The 22,309-nt window shown below is 45.8% G+C and overlaps 1 protein-coding gene across 2 annotated transcripts in view; it reads left to right on the plus strand.

Moving 5' to 3' along the window:
* The window catches only part of LOC111972298 (E3 ubiquitin-protein ligase SH3RF1-like), a 52,329-nt gene that overhangs the window by 14,290 nt on the left and 15,730 nt on the right, over nucleotides 1-22,309 (plus strand). For both annotated transcript variants that reach the window (XR_002878414.1, XM_023999261.1), the window contains exons 3-5: nucleotides 15,942-16,217; nucleotides 19,485-19,580; nucleotides 21,085-21,393. Coding sequence is in view for 1 of the 2 variants with exons in the window: in XM_023999261.1 (XP_023855029.1) it covers nucleotides 15,942-16,217; nucleotides 19,485-19,580; nucleotides 21,085-21,393 (681 nt within the window). In the remaining variant the exon portion in view is untranslated. The remainder of the gene's footprint in view (nucleotides 1-15,941; nucleotides 16,218-19,484; nucleotides 19,581-21,084; nucleotides 21,394-22,309) is intronic.

Below are 22,309 nucleotides of genomic sequence, written 5' to 3' on the forward strand. Positions count from 1 at the left end.
TGTTYTTGGTCTGTGATCGGTTGACCATTTGCTGGCCGTCATGTTAAGTGTCCAGTTCCCATCCCCAGGGTTGAGTCATGATTTGGTGGGAGTTTCTTTTTCAGTTGATTGACCTCTGACCCCTTGCCCATTACTCCCACTGTGGAAGGTGTGTGTGCCTCACCTTTGAGGTTTTGCATACAGATGTGTGGTCCATCTTCTGGAAAGGAGAGATAGGAAGTAGGTAGAGCTGGGTGATATGGCCTGCAAATCATAACTCATTTCCTTTCAAACCTATGGGCGATTCACGATATCTCGACCAGTCAGCAGTAATCGGATAAATTCAGGGCTTGTGAAGATATACCTCGGCTAAATATAAGCCTTCCACAGCCATAATACCCAATAATGATTATCAAAATAGTCCAACCTGCTTTTCTTTTGCAATCACTGATCTCTCAAGTCTGTCTATTTTAAAATTCCTTTTTTGTTAAAAATGTAACCAGAACCATGCATAATGCACATTCACTAATAATGATTAACTTCTTGTAGCAGTCTTTATAGAAAATTAACACCGGTCTCATAAACAATCTCTTAAGCACGAGCTAGTGAGGAAGTAGGCAGGTATTCTTTATTTTTCAAGTTTAGTCAACTTGGATCTACTTGCTAGCTAACAAGGTAGAACAGTTGAATTGTTATCAACACACCCTTCTGTCCATCTCCAACTGTTTGAACAGCATGCTAACCTGTCCACTTTGTTCAGATGATGAAATCAAGTGATCTACCTTATTTCTCAGAATGAGAACGAGTTTCCTATTCCTTATGTAATTGTTTTATGCTTACTGCACATTTTATAAAAGACTAGACAGCTAGTATAACAGTATTTGGTTAAAATGCTACTCGCGGTGCCGCAATGGCGCGCCGGTCGAACTGAGCATTAATTTCCCAGAATCTGTGTTAATTGGTACACACGTTTTAGTAGTGTCCGCTCTGCTCGCAATTTTGAATAGTTGAGACATGAAAAGGGTATCGTTAGAAAGGTTATGTTCTCCTCTATTACAGTAAAATAATGTCTCCATGTGTCTCATTCTGTTGGACCAAACCTCAAATGCAAGTAGTGAGTTGAAACCGCTTGTCAGAGGAATATGTGATCTCTCAACTTTGTTGACTTGAGTGTCAGAGGGAGGGGCTTGGTGTGTGTGTAAACCATAGAGGAAGAGGCCAAGCGAGAGGTTTCAATTGCGCTAAAAACAGTCCCAAATAAGCCTGATGTGTTTCTATGGGCTTATTTTGGACCTAAACTTGTCGCCCGCCCTTGGGACAACGACTCCCACTCCCATTGTTAGGGTGGAGACGTGCATCTTGTCATTACACATCTCTGGTGTAGATGGGAAGGTGCGCACTGCACAGAAGAGTGAAAGAGACGAGACCAAAAAGACACCCACTCGTTACAGGCATTTGGAATATCGAGCAAAAACATGCATTCAAATGAATTGGATTATATCGCCCAGCCCTAGAAGGAAGGCAGCCACACATGCAGGCTTCCTCTACCCCCTCCACTCACTTTTCTCTGACTCTCCTTTCAGATCCCTTTCCTTCTTGCAAGGGAAATCAGAGCCCTGTGTTTGTTTATCTGCAGTGTGCCGATAAAGTTTCAAGTTTGTGCTATGGGGCCCAGGGGCACAGTTAATCTGCATTTGTCCCCTGAGTGACATCCCTCTCCCCATCAGAGGGGCACAGGGGAGCCAGCCAGGCACTGAGACCAGGGGATGTGGTGGGGCTTGATGTGCTTATGGGTGATTATGGATGATTATGTATATGGGCTATAACAAGGACTATAGAAATGGGATTACAGTACAGCCACCTCTCTCCCCTTTCTCTCTCTCTGTCTGTCTGTGGGTGGGTGGCCATAGAAACACTTCTCTTCTGAGGGTCAGGAATCAAAGCCRTTGGTGAGAAGCACAGAGCTAAAGAGCCTGGGAAACTGTGTGTATGGGAGATTGTTAGAAGTGGGTATAATGGTCAGTGTATATTGTTTGTTACTGAAGCGGTGATTGAGTGATAGAGAGGGCCCTATGAAGCTGCTGCTGGTGGGAGCTCTGGGTTTCAGGTTGATGTTGGCCAAGGGGAATGTGTAATTTAGAAGGCTACTCTCTTAACCTCTGACCTGTCTCCTTTCGGCGCCTTGTCACACACACACCCGCTGCAGTATGTTTTAACTTTACCAGACTGTTCCTCTGCTGGTCCCACTGGAGCGCTGACCCTTGGCCTGTCTGATACTTGTTACTGATGCCTTGTGTCTCCTAGAATAGATTGTATTTATTCACATCCAGTCCCAGTGTTCTGAGTATGGAGAGAGGGGATACCATTGGATACCGCTGTGAATGGAAACCAGTGGATCTCTCAGCTGCTCTTCATCAGCCAATTGTTGCATCATTTGATCACCTCCCACCAGTTCTCTCAGCACATACCACTACAGTTGTATGATTCTTCGATACTGAATCTATTTCACACAGAGCCACGGAGTGTGTGTGTGGACATCCCGTGTGAGGGAGGCAGTGAAGGAGATATCAAGTGTTCTCACTCTTCATGTGTGGGGCCTCCTGCTGACAGTGTGTGATTTTAATTATTCAAGTTGGTTTGAATAGAAAAGAGGAGCGCTGTTGAGGACCGAGGGAAGGCTCTACTTGTTGGTTATTCTGTTTCACACACGCTCTCTCCTCTCTCTTGCTCTCTCCCGCCACCCTGACTAGAAACAATCTACCTGGGCACACCTAAGTAATGTCACGCACGTCTTCCTCCCTGGCGGGCTGACCGACKTACTTCGGGAGCCCCGGAGACAAGCATGTCTGTTTTAGTTTGTTTATCTGGGTGACTCCCACACTGATCCAGTGGATTTGAACGTCGTCATTGGGGTGCACTCATGGCTGATATAAAATCACACCCACACAGGCGCAGTGAGACCCAGGTGTCTCTGCTCTGTAACCATGCAGATGCGGTCAGTGCACAGTGGCAAACCGTGTTGGAGTCTGATGTCACAGTCCAGGTGTATTGATATTGTGTGAGCTGGGCTCTGAGCTGCTGATAATAGCAGTGTGCGTCCCTCGTTAGCTCCTACTGTATCTCACAGCCTGTCCTCTGGAGCCAGAAACACACAGCCCCTCCCTCCCATAAGCTCTTTCCTCCCTCCCAGTCCCTTCCCTTCTCACCACCAGGCAGACCAGAACATAAGCCCCTGCCTGCCTGTTATTAGTCTGCCCTGACACCCTCAGTCTGATAAGCTGATGAAGTCCAGCTGCTCTGCAGAGGCTCTGGCCTCTGAGTTCTGTTTGTACAGACAAACAAAACCATTTTWATTTTTTTTGCTTACGTTGCTGTGATTRGATGTGTTGCTTCAGGTGCAGAGACTCAGTCAAGGTCTTGGTAGACAGGACAGGGGTCAGGTCTAGTAAGGGGGTTGCATAAGCTGGTGGAGTTCACAACGGGCTGACTCTAATAGTCTAGCTCAGGTCTGCCAAAATATGGGGGGGAAAACGAGCGTAGAGCAGCCAGTCCGTTGTCCCTGGCTCTCTCTAGCTCCGTGGCTCTAGAGCTCTGCCAGCATTCATCAGAGGAGAAGAAATGCTAGCCGTTCGATCTAAGCTGTGGGTGTTTTGGGAGAACACTGCACACAACACACTCCCATACTGGATTACACACACACAAACGTGCGCTTTCTCACAGAATGGTGAATGATGGACATAGCTGTGATGGTCTTTGAAAGGGGGAACAGATGCAGCATTTGTATACTGGTCCTTTGCCGAACTGCTTTGTTTGTCCACTGTAGAGATGTCCAAATACCAGCCAATGCAAACAACCGTTTAGCTGCCCACTGTTTCCTTTCTGTCCCCAAAGGCTGATGCCCACAGGTCTGAGGCCCGAAAGGCCAAGCTCAGGCCTAAAGGCCAGTGGTCTGAAACTGCCAGGATCAACCCACAACCTAAAGTCTTAACACTGGCCATTGGTCAAGGCCCATCAGGGCCCAATCACAGCCCATGTAAATTGACTGTGTAGTTTCAACTCTGTTGGTGTGTTCCTCTTGTCTAAACGCTGCTAATTCAGGTCCTGCGGTGCTGCTGTCTGCCTAGCAGATGATCCAGTCCTCTGTTAAACAATTAACCCTCCCAGTGCCACTACCACGGCCAAGGCCAAATCAGTCCAGTCTGACTCAGCAGGACAGGAACAGCTGGCTCTGCCTCAGTTTAACTGATTGACTTGACTGGAACAAAAGCCTACCGACAACCATGCTGCACCCGCTTCCTTCTAGGAGCTGAGCGGTAGTGGAGAGTTCTGGCACTTAGTATTCAGCTCACACCGAGCGGCACTAGATACACCGATAACTATGACATTTCGTAAAGTAATCTCTGAGTTAGTCCCAATCTCACTTTATTTATTCTAAAGCCTCTGTCAGAGCTCATTCTCGATTAGGAGATTGAAGATTCCTATGTTCTCTCTTGCATTTTCCCCTGAATAGGCAGAAAACTCATGGATGGAAACATGAGATTTTAACGCTGACTTCCCTCTGAACTCTGTGGTTCCAGAGTGGGCCCAAAGGCTGACATCTGTGGGAGAAATGGTGAACGAGAGGGAGGCTGAGCAGAAAACAAGCCCTTCAGAGAGGGGAGATGTGAACTTGAGAGAGGAGTTAATGTGCGGATGTTGAGCCTCTCGGGGCCGCTCTTAAAGCCTGCTCCTCTACTCACCAAACACAAAATCCCAGCCTCATCTCCTTCAGCCTGGAGCAGCACGACGCAGCCCGTTTAACATGCCTCAGCCAGAGCAAGATGGACTGGGAGAAGAGGAAAATAGACAGATAAAAGTGGAGGAGTTTTTGATTCATTGCTTTTAGTGACTGCATGGTCTTTGCGTGGCCAAACTGGCCCAGTGGAAGATCCCTGGTGAATTACTGGGAGAACTTGTAGTGTACTGCTCTTGCGCGCCTCACTGCAGGCAGGGATATAAAGTGAACAGATTTCTGTTTGCTTGTCCTTCTGGCTCCCCCAGCTGTTTCTGCTACATTATATTAGTCCTGGCCAACAAGCCTGCTGGGGCCCCGTCTCAACGTGTCGCTGTGTGTTTCTGGCTCCTGTTGGAGTGGAGGTTCTGTCAGAAGCATCACCATCACACTGACACTCCTTTCTCAGTTTCTCTTCTCGACCCCCCCCCCCCCCCCCCCCCCCCCCCCCCCCACCTTCCTCTACTCCCGCTCTTCTGTCTTTTGATCATGCTTCCTCCCTCCCCCTCTTTCTCCTGTGTAATGTGAGTGGGCTCTTTCCTATGAGAGAGAGTCTTTAAGCCCACTCAGTGTATGAACTGGCACAGGCATAGAGGGTTCTGTTCTCAGTTCTGCTGCTTTAGCCAGACAGACCATGTGATTCCCCCAGCCACCCAGAACCAGCCTCCACCGCTGGAATGGGGCCAACCAGCCAGGTAAAGGCTAGACACGCACATGCACTCACACGGTCCATGCACACGCGTGCTCATGTAAGATGGCAACTTCACTACAATGCATCGCACCTACACACACACACACACACACACAGAGCCGCTCACAGCTTTATCAAAACCGTATGGTCTTCCATAAACCCAGACCCCCTTCTTGGCAAACTGGTTTCTTTTTGATGACTAATCTGTAGCTTACTACTAAATGCTCCTGCCTCAGCAACGTCTTAGTTGTACTTCCTTGTGTTGAATTTTTTTATGGATTTTTTCCCCCCTCTCTTAAAGTGAATTCTGAATGTAGCCTAGTCCCTGGTTTAGACCTGCACATGGCTGCCTCATGGGCCCTTGCTTTGTCCAGACTCCAGGAGAAAAAGCCAAGGACTGCAATTCCCAGGAGCCCTCACACTGCAGCCCAGTGAACAGGCCGTAAAGGGAAAATTTGTTTGGGTCATCGAGTGGCTACTCCTGAGGTGTGTGTTTATAACTGACACTCAGGGGAAGGGAAGCAATGGCTCTTTGTATGTGCATTAGTCTGGATGAGAAAGACCTTTAGTAACCTGACCTAGGGATGAGGTTTGGGCGGTATCCCGGGATTTACGGTATTGCTGGTGTAGCACACAAGGGGGTGGCAAAAAATGCAAGGTAAGCCCATTGGGCCTCTATTACCAGAATACCCCCAAATTACACAAGTAATAGCGAACTCGCATAGACGATAGCTGAATGCTAACTAACAAAAATGAACATATACTAATTGCAAAGACCGACAACTCCAGCTAATAAAGTAGTACAGGCATAGCTAGTAGCTACTGAATGTCATTTTTCGGTGAGTGTGGACATTTACAAGCGAAAGTGTGAGATTTTTCAGTTGCACAAAGTTGTGATTCATGCTTTTCTGACGGAAGAGCAGCATGTGTACACGGAGGGGAGAGGAGGAAGAACAGAGGGGGAAAACGTTAGTGGGAAGCACAGGGAAAAAATAACTCATCCAGAGCTCTTTAGCTTCTCAAACACGGCAGAAAGCCGGTATAAGATATCTGTTGGCAAACATTTAATAGTAATGGCATACAAGTATGACTTCATCACCTCATATGCACAACAGAGACTCGTGGACTCACCAGCTCCCGCTTTCTCCCGTTGTGCTATTTACAAACACTGGCTTAACTGTTCTGGGGAACTACGGTAAGCTTCATAATGTGAAGAACGCAATCTGCTTCATATCTTAACATGTTGCACAAGTTGACTGCATATATTAACTTAAAAAGTAACTACAAATATTCACATTTTTGGAAAAACCTACTAGGATAGCAGGAGGAACCGGAAGATCGTTAGTGCAGTACACCGAGCCAGTAGTAGAGTTGAGGACTAGTGAGATGTTCTGTTCATGTGTGAGCCAGACCTCCATCTGTTCACTCCTCTATGGTGTGTTACTGTAGCTTTTACCCCTCTAGAGAAGGTGATAGTCCATTAACTTCAGCACTGCCCTACGCCCCTCCCCTGGCCCCACCAGGCCCCCCAGGAACTGCATACCCCTCTGACTTTGAATGACTCTCTTTCATAAGATTCACTACATTGTAAAGAGGCCCATAAATAGCCCTCAAAAAGGCTTGCTGAGACGAGTTGCCATAGAAACCAGTGGTTGGAAGTTAGTCTTTGTCTTGGTTCCGTGCAGGGGCAGTAGGAGCAGTAACGCTAGCTAGCTGCTCAATGAACAGACCTGTTTGAGGTCATCTGAGAGCGCTGGAGGTAGACTCCGATCTGTCTGGCTTCCTGAGGTAACCTTTACAGGACTCGGATAACCTTTTAGAGGACTCAGACAGGACGAGTAAGTCTATTTATGGCTAAGACTTACTAGCCCTCTATCAGAGTCCTGTTTAACGGATCACCCACTCATCTTTTCTCCTGATCCGTGCTTTCTCCATGTGTCCGGACTGATCTGCTCATTCTTACCTCCGATTAGAGACATCAAACGTTCAACCTGCTGCACATACCCTATGGACCATCCAGTCTAGAGTGCCTGGTTAAATTGTGCTTGGGAGCATTTTTTTTAATAAAAAAAAAAAGTGGTTAAACTAGTGAGATCTGATTATTGAACAATTCTTACCTTCATTTAGGATAGGAAATTAAGCTATTTAATTGTTTTGCCATATCTAATTCATGTATATTCCGCTGCTTTCATGATGTGTACAGTATGTGCTACTACATTACACAAGCTGGTGTTTTGACCACATTGAATTGGGGGGAATTAAACATCGTTTTTACCTCCGATTGGGTGATGTTAGTATAAAAGTCTAGTCAACAAGATGACATGATCATTTGCTTAAACAGAGCAATATCTTTATTTTGGTACTGTTGATTTTGTCATCCACGCTGGAGGTTGCAGGACTTAGAATGCAATTGTCATTTTCTTTCTCAAATGGCACCGATAATTCGGGGGAGAGGGATAAAAGTTGCTGGCCACACCAATACATGGACATGACAGTCAAACTATCACTTAAATAACAGTGACAACCAACCGTTGTCACTAGGGATCTAACGATCCACCGATACGCATCGGTCCCCAGTTCGAATGTTTAAGATATGAGTGTATCGGTCCGCAGGAGCCCAAACCGCTCCAAATGTAGCATGCATCTGTCAGAAAATCTATTAAGTCCCAAATCGCCAGTTCACAAATGTCTTACTCATTACTTTCTTTCTACCTTCTGAAAATATCAAATTTTGTGACAACTGTGTCCTCTCCTTCAGTGTGGAACTAAGCATGTCACTGATCTACAAGTAATTTTGCATGCCGAGCAACCCCAGTATTAGTAGCATAGTCAAACTGCGAGTTGTGTGCCGCCTCACGCGCTGACCAATGAGAGGAAGGCCTGTTCCTGATCGGGCACATCTGGTTGTCACCTTCAGCATTCGAATGTTTGAAGTGTCCTGCGCAATATTAGGCTTTACTAGTTGAGTGACAACCAATGTAATTTGCTAGGCAATCATTTTTTTCTTCAAATGCGCTGTTGAAAATGGTGTTTTCCAGGTTTAAAAGTAGCCTTAGCTAGCGCTGGAGACCAACTCTCATCTGGCTATAACTTACATGCTGATCAGGGCTTACGCACGCAACTCAATGTTAGGAAGGTGTTCCTAATGTTTGGTATACTCGGTGTATAGTCATTGGCTATGTCATACACTACATGACAAAGTATGTGGACACCTGCTCGTCCAACGTCTCATTCAAAAATCACGGGCATTAATATGGAGTTGGTGCCCCCCCCTTTGCTGCTACAACAGCCTCCACTCTTCTGGGAAGGCTTTCCACTAGATGTTGGAACATTGCTGTGGGGACTTACTTTCATTCAGCCACGAGCGTTAGTGAGGTCGGTCGCTGATGTTGGGCGATTAGGCCCGGCTCGCAGTCGGCATAACAATTCATCCCAAAGATGTTCGATGGGGTTGAGGTCAGGGCTCTGTGCAGGCCACTCAAGTTCTTCCATAGCGATCTCGACAAACCATTTCTGTATGGACCTCGCTTTGTGCACGGGGGATTGTCATGCTGAAACAAAGGGCCTTCCCTAAACAGTTGCCACAAAGTTGGAAGCACAGAATCATCTCGAATGTCACACTGTTGACATTTCCCTAAGGGGCCTAGCCCAATCCATGAAAACCAGCCCCAGGTCATTATTCCTCCACCAAACTTTACAGTTGGCACTATGGTAGCGTTCTCCTGACATCCCCCAAAGCCAGATTCGTCTGTCGAAGTGCCAGATGGTGAAGCATTACATTTACGGCGTTGGAGACCCACTGAATATAAATTAAACACTTTTAAATGCAGATGGCTGTCTTCTACAAATTGTCCACTAACCAGTGACGCACACATTATTTCCAGATTCCGTGTGGTTTTTGAGCTGTGTTAGTATTAACAGGATGCGCAACCTCATCTCCCCCTCTCACGCAATTGATTTCTGTGTGATAATCGATAGGAGTGATTGACAAACGTATTGCATTTCTCTTTTGGTGACCCACTTATCAAAATGCAATATTCCAAAATGTTGCTGACTGTGTTCTGCAGGTTGTCTTCTAACCAGTGACGTGAAGGACCCTTCCCCCCCTAATATTTGAGTGATTTGAGTGTTTTCAGAAAGTATTCACACCCCTTGACTTTTTCCACGTTTTGCTGTTATAGCCTGAATTTAAAGTTGATTACATTTAGATGCTGTGACACTGGCCTACACACAATAACCCATAATGTCAAAGTGGAATTTGTTGTTTTTAGATTTKTTTTTACAAATGAATTAAAAATGAAAATCGGGGATGTCTTGAGTCAATAAGTATTCAACCCCTTTGTTATGGCAAGGAGTAAAACATTTCTTAAGTTGCATGGACCCAGTCTGCAATAATAGTGTTTAACATAAAAAAAWTTATGACTACTATCTATGTACCCCGCACATACAATTATCTTTAGTGTCCCTCAGTCGAGCAGTGAATTTCAAAGGGCAAGGGAGGTTTTTTTTTAGGATAAAAAGAAACGGAATAGAGCTAAGCACAGGCAAAGTCCTGGAGGAAAACCTGATTCAGTCTGCTTTCTGACACACTGGGAGACAAATTCATCTTTCAGCAGGACAATAACCTAAAACACAAGGCAAAATCTATATTGACTTAAATATGCTTGAAAATCTATGGCAAGACTTGAAAATGGCTGTCTAGCAATGAGCCACAACGAGCTTGAAGATTTTTTTCCCCTTTAAGAATAATGTGCAAATACTATACAGTCCAGGTGTTAGACTTACCCAGAAAGACTCACCGCTGTATTGCTGCCAGAGGTGCTTCTACAAAGTATTGATTTAGGAGTGTGAATACTTATGTAAATGAGATCTGTATTTCCTTTTCAATAAATGTGCAAAAATGTCTAAAACAAAGTTTTCACTTTTTCGTTATGGGGTATTGTGTGTGTAGACGGGTGAGACAAATTGAATTCAGACTGTAACACAACAAAATGTGGAACAAGTGAAGGGGTATGAATACTTTCTGAAGGCACCGTCTCAAATATTATTTTACCATATCAAAATATATTTTGGCATATAGTGTACTATATCTGCAGGTTAGCGTTTTTTGTCATGGTGAGATTCATTTATTGAAATAGCAGACATCACAACTGGTTCACCTTGCCGACTCTGACGAGCTCAAATGAACCACATTAACCCCCAATTGAAGTATTCATTAGGTCCTAAACTATGGATTTCAAATGACTGGGAATACAGATACAGTGCATTAGGAAAGTATTCAGACCCCTTGACTTTTCAACATTTTGTTACGGGCGGCCACTGTGTTCTTGGGGACCTTCAGTGCTGCAGACATTTTTTGGTACCCTACCCTTCCCCAGATCTGTGCCTCGACACAATCCTGTCTCAGAGCTCTACGGACAATTCCTTCAACCTTATGACTTGGTTTTTGCTCTGACATGCACTGTCAACTGTGGGACCTTATATAGACAGGTGTGTGTGCCTTTCCAAATCATGTCCAATCAATTGAATTTACCAGAGGTGGACTCCAATGAAGTTGTAGAAACATCTCAAAGATGATTAATGGAAACAGGATGCACCTGAGCTCAAGTCGCATAGCAAAGGGTCTGAATACTTAAGGTATATTTGTTTTGTATTTTTTTATAAATTCAAAAAAATTCAAACTGTTTTTGCTTTGTTGTTATGGGGTAATGTGTTTAGATTGATTTAGAAAAATGTTTATTTAATCCATTTTAGAATAAGGCTGTAACGTAACAAAGTTTTGAAAAGTCAAGGGGTCTGAATACTTTCCCAAATGCACTGTATGTGTCTGTTAGTCACACACTTTTTTTTTTTTTAAGTAGGAGTGTGGATTAGAAAACCAGTCTGTATCTGGTGTAACCACCATTTGCCTCGCGCGATTGTCCCCAGCACAAGGTGCACCTGTGTAATGATCATTCTGTTTAATCAGCTTTTTCATATGCCACACCTGTCAGGTGGATTATCTTGGCAAAGGAGAGATGCTCACTAACAGGGATATAAACAAACATTTTAGAGAAGCTTTTTGTGCATATGAAAAATTCCTCAGATCTTTTAGCTCATGAAACATGGGAACAACACTTTACATGTTGCGTTTTATAATTTTGTTCAATGTTGTTAATTATTTCCTTGACCTTCCTTAGTCCTTTCCCTGCTTATGATCCACAATCAGAAGACCCCCCCCCCCCCCAGGATTGTATGTACAGAGAGGGCGCAGAGAGAGAAGGCAGGGAACAGGGAAGGCTGCGCTCTCCCAGTGGTCATAAACGAGACCATTAGGAAGCAATTTAAAGTAATGGCACTTTAATGAAAACAAGATGGCTACTGCCTGTAGAATTCCACACTTTCACATTGTGTCACTCCCTTCCTGTGTGCTTTCTCAACTCTAGGGGAGACTCATCAGTAAATGGTGACATGTTAACTGAAGACCGAATGCCACGTGCTGGTTGGAGAAAGATACTGTTTTGTCCAGGAATGTCTGGGATCTTTCTGGCTCCGGGGGGGGCTGACAAAGACCGAGCCCAGGGGCGAAAGACATGGCTGGAAGAAGAACAGCTCTACAGTCCTCAATCCTCCCAAACTGGAGACTGGAGTTTTCTTTGGCAAAGGGGTTTTTGTCTACGATCTGCGTAGACCTCACTTCCCAAAAGGCACCTGTAGTCAAAGGACTGTGTGTCCGATGGCCATCTATGGCAGTTGCTTACTGTTACTTGGTAGAGTAGCTGTGTGATGAGCAGCAGACATTTTCTTCATAATCTACTACAGTAAATATAAATCATGGCATGTATACAGCCTATGATTGCTCAGTTAAAATGGCAGATTGTTTTTCTAGTGCTGCTGTTGTCAGTGGTGGTTAGGGTTAGTCTAGTCCACAGGCAATGACCTAAGCTTACCCCTGTCTGTCTTTCTGCGTGTGTCTTTATGCATATAGTGTTTTGTGTAGTTGTCTGTTTGCTCGCTGGTTTTTGACATCTGGCTATGCTTTGGAGCAGAACAGTGTTGTAATTCTGTAATGATTCGATGCTGTGGAAGTGAATACTATTACAGCCAAATCCACATAGCACTCCACTCAGGTCTAATTGCATTATCTTTGATGAAGGTAGGATTACACACACCATCTGATGCCAGACAATATTGCCTTTCACCAGGGTTCCCCAACTGGCGGCCCGTGGGCCAAATCTGGCTTGCGGGTGACTTCTATTTGGGCCCCCCCCAAGTTTTGAGCAAAAAAAAGTTACTCTACTGCCAATGTTTGTCAATGGAGATTGCATGGCGGTGTGCTCGAATGTATATACCTGTCAGCAACGGGTGTGGCTGAAATGTCCAAATCCACTCATTTGAACGGGTGTCCACATGCTTTTGTGTATATATAGTGTATATGTGATCATATACAAATGTAAGCAAGGTTTGAAATTATTGTTTTAGTCAAATATGATATCTGTTTGGACTTCTTGCGGTCAATTTGCAGTTATTTGTAATTATGTTCCAGCCCCTGACCATCTGCTCAAAGAATCTTCCCGCGGCTGAATCTATTGATGATCCCTGCCCTCACACGCAGCCTGTTACTGCTGCTCTTGCACATGCACGCACACAAACACATTTTCTGCAAATTAGAGAGTGCATAGTTGTGGATCGAAATAGTGTGTTTGTGTAGTCGGCCTCTCTCATGTGTGATGTGGAAGTATGTTCAACCGTAGTCCTCACACCACCACACACTCAGTAGGTCTGTGATGGTGTACTGTCAAATCATGTGCTTAAATCTATAACCAGGGCAGAAGTGATTAGTTGTGGCCTATAGTCAGATTCTCATTAGAGGTGCAGTGGTGAGATAAAGCTCCCTGCTCGGCTCTGTCTGATACAGAGTTATGCTGATGAATGATGACTTCCATTAAACATTTCATTCAGAGCAGCTGTTAATGTGGGCGGGAGAGGGGGGAGAGGTAGAGCGAGGGAGGGAGGGGACTAGAGCGAAAGTTTACCCTCTTCCCTTGGCTGTATTTAAAGCCTTAGTATCTATTGATTTCCATCTCATTGCTCTCCCTGGGAAGGGAGCCCCAGCCACCTCAACACACAGGTATCAAGGCTTTATCTGTGGGAGCGGAGAGGCTGAGGAGCAGGGAAGATGTTCCCTGACGCAGTCTGTTCTGTCTGCCTCTCTCCGGATGGGGGTGAAAAGCCATAAGAGATTGTACCATTTGTGTGGGGGATGCTCTCCCTCTTTTATAAACAAGAGGGCATTGGCATAAACTGGTACATTGTGAAACCCAGTCGTACAGTGACTAACACAGTCATGGCGGGAGGGCTGGCGGCCAGTTGTTTGGACTGGACTGAAGCCTGGATTAGACTCCTTCATGTTGGTCCAGTTCAGACACATTAGCATAGTTTCCATGGTTGCAAAACGGAAACGACCCCCCCCACCATCCTTTTTCCATCTCATTCATGCAGACCAACTCTTCCATTCAGAAGCCCCCTCCGTCTCTTCAACCCCCCCCCCCCCCGCCCGACCCCCACTCTACGCTATCTCTCAAACTGGGGTGGAACAGGGAAATGTAAATCTGCTGACGGCTCCTCTTGTGTGAGGCAAATCGAGTTGAGAGGGAGAGAGTCTGTGACTGCGTGTGTGTGGAAAGCACTACTGGACTGCAGAGAACTGGGTTTGTGAGGAGAGTAAAGTCAATACTCAATACACTGACTGTAGTTGGTGTGTACTGACCATTGTTGAGTTTAAAGGGCCCTACACACCCTATGCAAACAGAGCGTCGTATACGGTCCGTTCCAACATTTTAGCCACACAAAGGTACACAGAAAGTGCCGCTCAGTCACTGAGTTTGCGTACGGTGTGTAGCGAGCTTAAGGGTGGTTAACGAACAGCCATGTCATGAAAATGAGGCGACCTGAATGTGCCAACAGTCTGAATGTACACAGTTTTATATCAGTTTGTCCTTTTTCTTCGTCCTTTTCTCCTCTCCCTCTTCTGCACAACATGCAGTGTTATTTTTAAACGAGTAGCAGCGCTTTTAATGTTAATGTGCATTTACATCTGGGGGGCTGCCTGCCCCCCTCTTCTCTCTCCCCCGGACCCCCCTTAGCCCTGACCATCCTGTGCAGCGTGTGATTGGCTGTGAGGTCCAGGCAAGACYGAGCCCAGGTCTAAGCAGGGCTGTGTGATTGTGCGCGGGCGGGGTAATGTCTCCCTGGCTCAGCATCACAGCTCTGTGTTCTGTACTCTCGTTCTCGTCTCAGCCGCGAAACACTTCATTAGCCTTTAACAAGACCACAGTGCCTGCCTGCGCCAAACTCTACTTTCACCTCTCTCTCGTTCTCTCGTTCTCTCTCTCTCGCTCTCTCTCTCTCCCTCTCTCCCTCCCTCTCTCCCAGACCCTCTTTCTATCACCCATTTCTCTTTCTCTTTACCTTTGACTGTATCTTTCTCCGTTCTCTCTTTAATGCCTAGTTTCTTTCCTGTCAGTGTTTGGATCCAGGCACTGTTGGTAGTGATTGTGATTCTGAGCACTTCTAAAGGCCTCTAACAGGGTACAGGGAGGGATAGGAAGGGGGTAGAGGATTTTTGGATGGGTGCCCTCCTCTTGGACAGCCATCCTGAATGGGGCTCATTGATCCCCCTGGTCCCCCCTCTGTGTTCTCACCCCTGAATGGTCCTTTCAGGGCTCCGGACTAGCAGGTCGAGACCACCAAGCCTTCCTGTGTAAGAGAACTGGGCCAGGCCCAGGGCGTTTAGACTGCTGCATTACACATACACACACAGCCAGCCAGCCACAAACACCCAAGCTCACCACAGTCTCACTCTGATCCTGTACTACAACCGACTTTCTCACTTAAAGGGGCCCTAACAAGACACATTCAGTGTCTCTCGCGCGTGCGCGCACACACACACACACACACACTCAGACAGATGCAGGTTTTGTTAACTGCATTCCCAAAACAAGGAGTATTCTTATCTATTGCTTCTTCTTTCTTCCTGCTCCTATAGCAAGTAGGCCTTCCTTTGGTTCCCATAGTATCTGGTGTCTGTTTTGGGCCAAGCTTCTTTTAGGTACATCGTTTGAGTCTCTTTCTCGGTTAGAGAGAAACTGAGAGGTGAATGCCGGTGAGAGCGGTGACTGAGGCCCTCTCTGACTTGGAGGAAGCCGATGATTCACCTGAGGGAGGGATGATAGGCTAGTGGTGAGTGAGGGCGTCGCGGTCTGTCTGAAAGTGTTCCTCTGCTCAAGTCAGGATGGTTTATTCCTGATTCCCTCGTGTGTGTGTGTGTGTGAGTGACCCATCACTACTACCCCTCACTGTGCTCTCTACTACCCCTCACTGTGCTCTTGTCCCTAGTGGCTCTGGTCTTCAGTTACACCTCTCTGGGTTTTGAAAAATTTATGTGCTTCTGAGTGGTGCTCCATCAGTCCTGATATTTTGGGTCTAGCCTGAACTCTCGTTCTCTCTCTCCCTCTACAGGGTGTACCCCAGCTGCCCTGTGCCAAGGCCCTGTACAACTACGATGGCAAGGAACCTGGGGACCTCAAGTTCGGTAAGGGTGACGTCATCATCCTGCGACGTCAGGTGGATGAGAATTGGTACCACGGGGAGATTGGCGGAGTCCACGGTTTCTTCCCCACCAACTTTGTCCAGATCATCAAGCCACTGCCGCAGCCCCCGCCACAGTGCAAGGCCCTCTATGACTTTGAGCTCAAAGACAAGGAGGCAGACAAGGATTGCCTGCCCTTTACTAAGGTGAGTTATAGACAACTTTACTAGTGTTGCACGGTATACTAGTATCACGGTACCAAAGTGTAATACTACTTATGATACCAACATTTTAGAATACTGTAGTACCGTTTTCATATAGTACTACCAACTTTTTCGGCCCTACCAATCTAAAGAAACCCACTAGCGCCTGTTATAAAATGTTTCTAAAGTCAGTTGTTTAAGTTCAGATACATTTTTGAAGCAACAGCAACTAGTCTCTTGTCTGCACCGGTCCAATGTGCAGTTCACTTTCWTGCGCATATCACATGTGGCAGATGTGATCAGCCAGCGACATCCTCTACCAGCCCTCACCCACCTGCTTCTCTCAGCATCCCCTACCAGCCCTCACCCACCTGCTTCTCTCAGCATCCTCTACCAGCCCTCAACCCAACCTGCTTTCTCTCAGCATCCCTACAGCCCTCACCCACCTGCTTCTCTCAGCATCCTCTACCAGCCCTCACCCACCTGCTTCTCTCAGCATCCTCTACCAGCCCTTACACCACCTGCTCTCTCAGCATCCTCTACCAGCCCTCACCCACCTGCTTCTCTCAGCATCCTCTACCAGCCCTCACCCACCTGCTTCTCAGCATCCTCTACCAGCCCTCACCCACCTGCTTCTCTCAGCATCCTCTACCAGCCTCACCACCTGCTTCTTCAGCATCCTCTACCAGGCCCTCACCCACCTGCTTCTCTCAGCATCCTCTACCAGCCCTCACCCACCTGCTTCTCTCAGCATCCTCTACCAGCCCTCACCCACCTGCTTCTCTCCGTCTGCCCTCCCAGCGCATCTATTCCTCCATCAGTTTTGTAAATATAATATAGCCTTGATGATGAGTGGGGATGGAGAGAGACCCTGATCAGTCTTCTGTTACATGTGATACATTGGAGCAGTGCACAGAGCAAGCAAAGTTGATACATTGTATATCATTTCATCCCTGATATAACCAAGAGCACAGGCCAGTCTGAGTATAGGCTTTGCAAGTTCGCTGCCATGCAGCAATGCCAGAGAAGAAAAACAGCTTTGCAACAGCATGGAAAAAGGCATAGAAAATGTCAAATGGTATGAAAGAAATGTTGACTCATATAACCGGAGCTAACGTTTATTCTTCCTGCACGATTTTGCGCGCATTTGATATAATTTCACAAACCATGTCGCGAGACATTTTTAAACCAATCCCTGACCGCTAATTATTGGTTTGATAACACACAATTTTCAGTCATGTTACCAAGCTAGCTAACAACCTGGTAACTTCACAGTAGATCTAGGCAAATTTGATTGGCACAGGAAGAAAGGAAAAGGGTCTGCTACTCACAAGATGTTTATTCAAAGTTAGGATTCATATAGGCCTAACTATATCAAAAACCTATATTTTTCTGGTGCACCTTACATTCTGTTTGGTGCCTAACATTTTTTAAAGTTGGGAGCAGTGTGTGTTTGTGAGTGTGCTTATGAGTGGTGTGTGTGTGCTTATGAGAGAGAGAAAGAGAGCGAGGGAGTGTGAGTGTGTGAACTGATGAGTAGGTTTCATGCAGTGTTTTCCCCTTACTGACACAATGACATGCAGATCATTATGCATGTATATTCCTTCCTCCAGCAAATCACAGGTAGACCTTTGCAAATATGAGAAATTAGCCATTCTATGTTATACATTGAACAGTGTGACGTTATGTTCAGTATGTGTTTTATTGAGTAGAAGTGTGAACATCAGTCACAGATTGGTTGTGTAGCACATGAGCATAACATTCCCCCCCTCCCGATACTACTTGATATCGTGATACTTGGCCTGGCATCGTTTGTAAAATGTGGGTATCGTGACGACACTAGACTTTACAGACGTACCACATAGGACATAGTAGCAAGAGTTTTAATTACAACGTATACTATTTTTTTCTAAGCTGTCATTTTCCTGTTTTTGGAGCGTCTAACCGCTCAACTGTTGATTGTAAAAGCTCTGTGGCTTAACCCTGACCACACTGAGTGAGTTCGTGGCGGTCTTTGTGGACGTGTCCTGCTGATGCAATACATTTTCCCTCCTAGTGTAGAGGACCAGTTATCCACGCTCACACTGCACCTACTGTACAATTGCTAAGCGGGTTGGAACAAATTATTTTCCAATCGAAAACAGAACCCCCAAAAAAATCATTCCACTGTTCTAACCAGAAAAATAAAGTTCTGAACCGGTTCAAACACCCAAAAATTACCGGTTTATATTGTTCCTTTTTAAACCTCAAATACATTTCTTTAAAAAAAAACATTTTTACATTTAGTTTGACATTAAATGGCTTCACCAATCAGTGCGGATACAGCAGCTCATAATGGAGCAGGTAAGCTATTTAATCTGTATAGGAAGGTTGTTAAGAGCATATTGTCTTTTGCATGGTTTAACCATAATGAAAGACAAACACACACTGTGCTGCCAGTCACTATGGACAGACACATGTAGGGCGTGAGATACAACTGAAATTTTGCAGGTGGGGWGTAGGAGACTTGAAGCACTGGGCATCTTATGACACACGTTATCTGAATTAGATGACATTATAGTATCCTTAACTAGCATTGAAAAAGTTAAATTCTTCTCTAATTAAACATTTCTCTTCCTAATTTCTGAATCACAGTTGTAACATCGTCAGCATTCTACAGTAACCTATGCTTCCGCAGGGGCAGGTAGCCTACACACGCACTGACAGGCAGACACTGGAACACGTTTCTGAGTGACAGAGTGAGGGCTTTGCATAGACGCTAAAAACTGTCACATGAATAGAGCTGTGATGCGATTTTTGTGGGACAGGGAAAAAAATGCCCAGAACGTAAAAGAACAGCATTAACCGGTTCCCATGTGTTTAAAATAACGGTTCTGTTCCAGAACAGTATAAATGTAAAATAATTGTGTTATTTTAACGTATCCCTGAACCGGTTCCAACCCCTGTTGCTAAATTACTTCATTCCTGGATCTATTCAAATATACCCAATGGGTCATTACTTTCTATCTTTGACTTTTATAAGCTGTCTGCTGTTTTTTATGTCTTATGAGCAAAATCTGAAACAAAGGAAAGTGCTTGGCTTGTTCCTTTCTAAACAGGATCCAGTTTATTGCTCTTATAATGCAGTCTAGCCTTAATGTGGGCACTTCCTTTTAGTTTTTAATAAAACATGTTCTCTCTCTCTTCATAAAGGATCTAAAACTCTGCTGGTTAGCAGCATCTTTAATGACAGTCTGCCCAGTAACAACCTCTCTCTATTTTCTCTTCTAGGATGATATTCTGACTGTGATTCGCCGAGTGGATGAAAACTGGGCAGAGGGAATGCTGGGGGATAAAATAGGAATCTTCCCCATATCATATGTTGAGGTAAGCGAAATGTTCCTCCAAGTGTTAACCGGAGCGTCCCTGATATGTCCAGGGGAGCATTTTACCTCAGGAAGAGGTTGGAAAATGCTGAGTGTGTTAGTGCTATAATTTTTGCTTTGTTAGACATCTTGCGAAATGTGCACATTAGTGCTCTCTCTGCTCTCCCCTGTTGCTTCGCCCCTGAAAACGGTCAAAATATATTTCACCGAAGTACTAAACATTCCAGTAGATTTACTGCTGATTGGGCATCCTGAGGTAATTCACTGTCCTACAAAAGCCTTACTGATCACTGCTGTTTTAGTAGAGAACTGTCTGCTGGGATGATGAACCTTACCTGTGTAATAGACCTGAAACATAACCGGAGAATGTAGAAGTAACATGCAGAAGTAACCAGTGGCACTATGAAAACCTTTTCGAACAGCATTTCTCTCTTAATGGAGGAGCATGGTAGAGAGAAACACAGGAGTGGGCGGAGACATGTCATAAAAGGAAGCACAATTTGAGGAAGGCAAGACCTTTTTCCGTGTGAATGCTTTTGTGAAGGTAATCTTTGATTCTGACGTCGAAAGTGACATTCTTAGAAGCAGAGGAGGAGAAAAAGGCCCCATTCATGTGACAGATTTTTAGGTTTGTCTAATATCCCGACGGGGGCGTTTTTGAAGGGAATGGATGCGAAACCATTCGTGCATATACAATTGGCTGTGTTTTCACAGCAGACATACTATGTTTTCCTCCAAGGAAGACATTTTTTACTCGTGTCTCGCACAGGTTACACAAATATCCAAATGATGAGTACTGTACATTCAGCATATGTCACACAGTAAATAGCTTTTTAAAAGAAAATATGAACAATTCTGGCACTGTCAGAGGACAAACTCAAATCTAGGTCTTGCATAACCACACTTGATTATGGATGGGGAGTTCTGTCTGTGCAGTGATTCTATACTGATACCCGTTCTATATTTGGCTGTACATCTGATCTAGTGCTACGTGTGTACACGGGACCACTTGGTGAACCCAGCTTAGCACTGCCTCTCCTCAGGATTGGTGTGAAAATTCTCCGCTTTGATGTTCTAAGTAGAGGAAGAGCAGCTCGGGGCTATCTGTGTCGTGGAGTGCTCCCTCGTCCTCCCTGTGATTAGCTAAACCCTTTTTAGTGTTCCTCCTTTGATTCCTGCCTCACACGAAAGAGGCCGTGAAGGCCTGCAGTCTCCTCCGCTCGCTGGCTGCCTGAAAACCCTCCACTCCCCCTGAGCCCAAGGTCTTCTCTCAACCCCCTGGCACTGGCAGCATTCTCAGCACACTGCTTTCTCCCATCAGATAACGGCAAAGGGTGGTTTTCACTATAGCTAGTTTCATTATGAAGAGTGACAGCTTTCATTATCATATTAACAACTCCCTTTCTCTCCTATCTACCCCTCTACATCCTGATCTCCATGTTCTCCCTTCTCCTTTTCCCGCCTTCCCTTCCCTATGTCATCCTGTTTCCTCTCTCCTTCTGTAGTTTAACTCTGCGGCCCGCCAGCTGATTGAGTTAGACAAGCCTGGGGACTCCAGTGGGGACTCTGGCGAGGGMGCCTCGTCGGGCCCCCAGAGTAACGGGGGCCCCCACCGTGCCGGGGAGAAGAAAAACAGTAAGAAGCGCCACTCGTTCACCTCCCTCACCATGTCCCACAAGCCCTGTCTGGCCCCGCCCCCCCAGAGACACTCCATGGAGATCAGTGGGCCGGTCCTCATCAGCTCCTCCAACCCCACGGCAGCCGCACGCATCAGCGAGATCAGCGGAGGACTGTCCTGCAGCGCACCCTCACAGGTGAGATAGGAGGGAGAGGGAGCTACTGCGTTCCCTCTTGTCCAGTGTCTTTGTACTGTTTGGTTAGGGGCCTTGTATTCAACGAGGAAGCCACTAAATCGAGAGAACCTTATGTCTGAAGCACTCTTGTATATGATGAATGAAATTAATTTACCCATAACCCAAAGTCTATTGTACCTAGTAATGAATTCCTCCACAATTTATTGTAGAACTTTGTTCTGAACAACCCCCTTAAACCAGAATTGTAAAAACCATCCTGTTGGCCAGCATAACAGCTCATCTGTCTATGGGTGGGTGTCTGTACTATGGACTAGTGTATAATCACTGCCATTGATTTCATGGGATAGGTGATGGACTTGTCACTCTGTCACCAGATCTGTCATAACCCTCAGTGTGTGTCCTGCTTCCTGTCCATGTCGGCTCCACACTGTCCATCTGGGCTTGTTAATCAGYCGTAATGAGTGAGGAACCGAGGGAAACTATGTGCACTAAAGACGCTCATGCAACAAGCACAAACAACAAGCAGATTCCACACTTGTTTTCATCAGATGTTTTTGTTCCCCGATAAAGATTCCCACTCTCCTTATGTCAGCAATTACCCACACTTCCCTCCCTCTCTCCACACGTCATGCCGAACAGGCCAAGGCTTCGTCCAAGCGTTTGAAATTACGGCTGCGTGACTCCACTCGCCCGCAAAAAAAGACTCCAGCTTAGCCCCCGAGGTTTCCACAGCAACCTCGGAATGGCAACCACTCACAGCTGCTCTGTGGTTGTCAGGCTCTGTAGAGGGAGAGGGAGAGGGAGAGGGGGGGTGGCTGGGGGCTTGACAGACACAGACAGGCAGACAGTTTAGCAGGCAGACAGACACACAGACTATGAGATTGACAGACACACAGACAGACAGATGATTCGTTAG

The sequence above is a fragment of the Salvelinus sp. IW2-2015 genome, linkage group LG13 (genome assembly GCF_002910315.2).
Source record: "Salvelinus sp. IW2-2015 linkage group LG13, ASM291031v2, whole genome shotgun sequence".
NCBI classification, from domain to species: Eukaryota; Metazoa; Chordata; class Actinopteri; order Salmoniformes; family Salmonidae; genus Salvelinus; species Salvelinus sp. IW2-2015.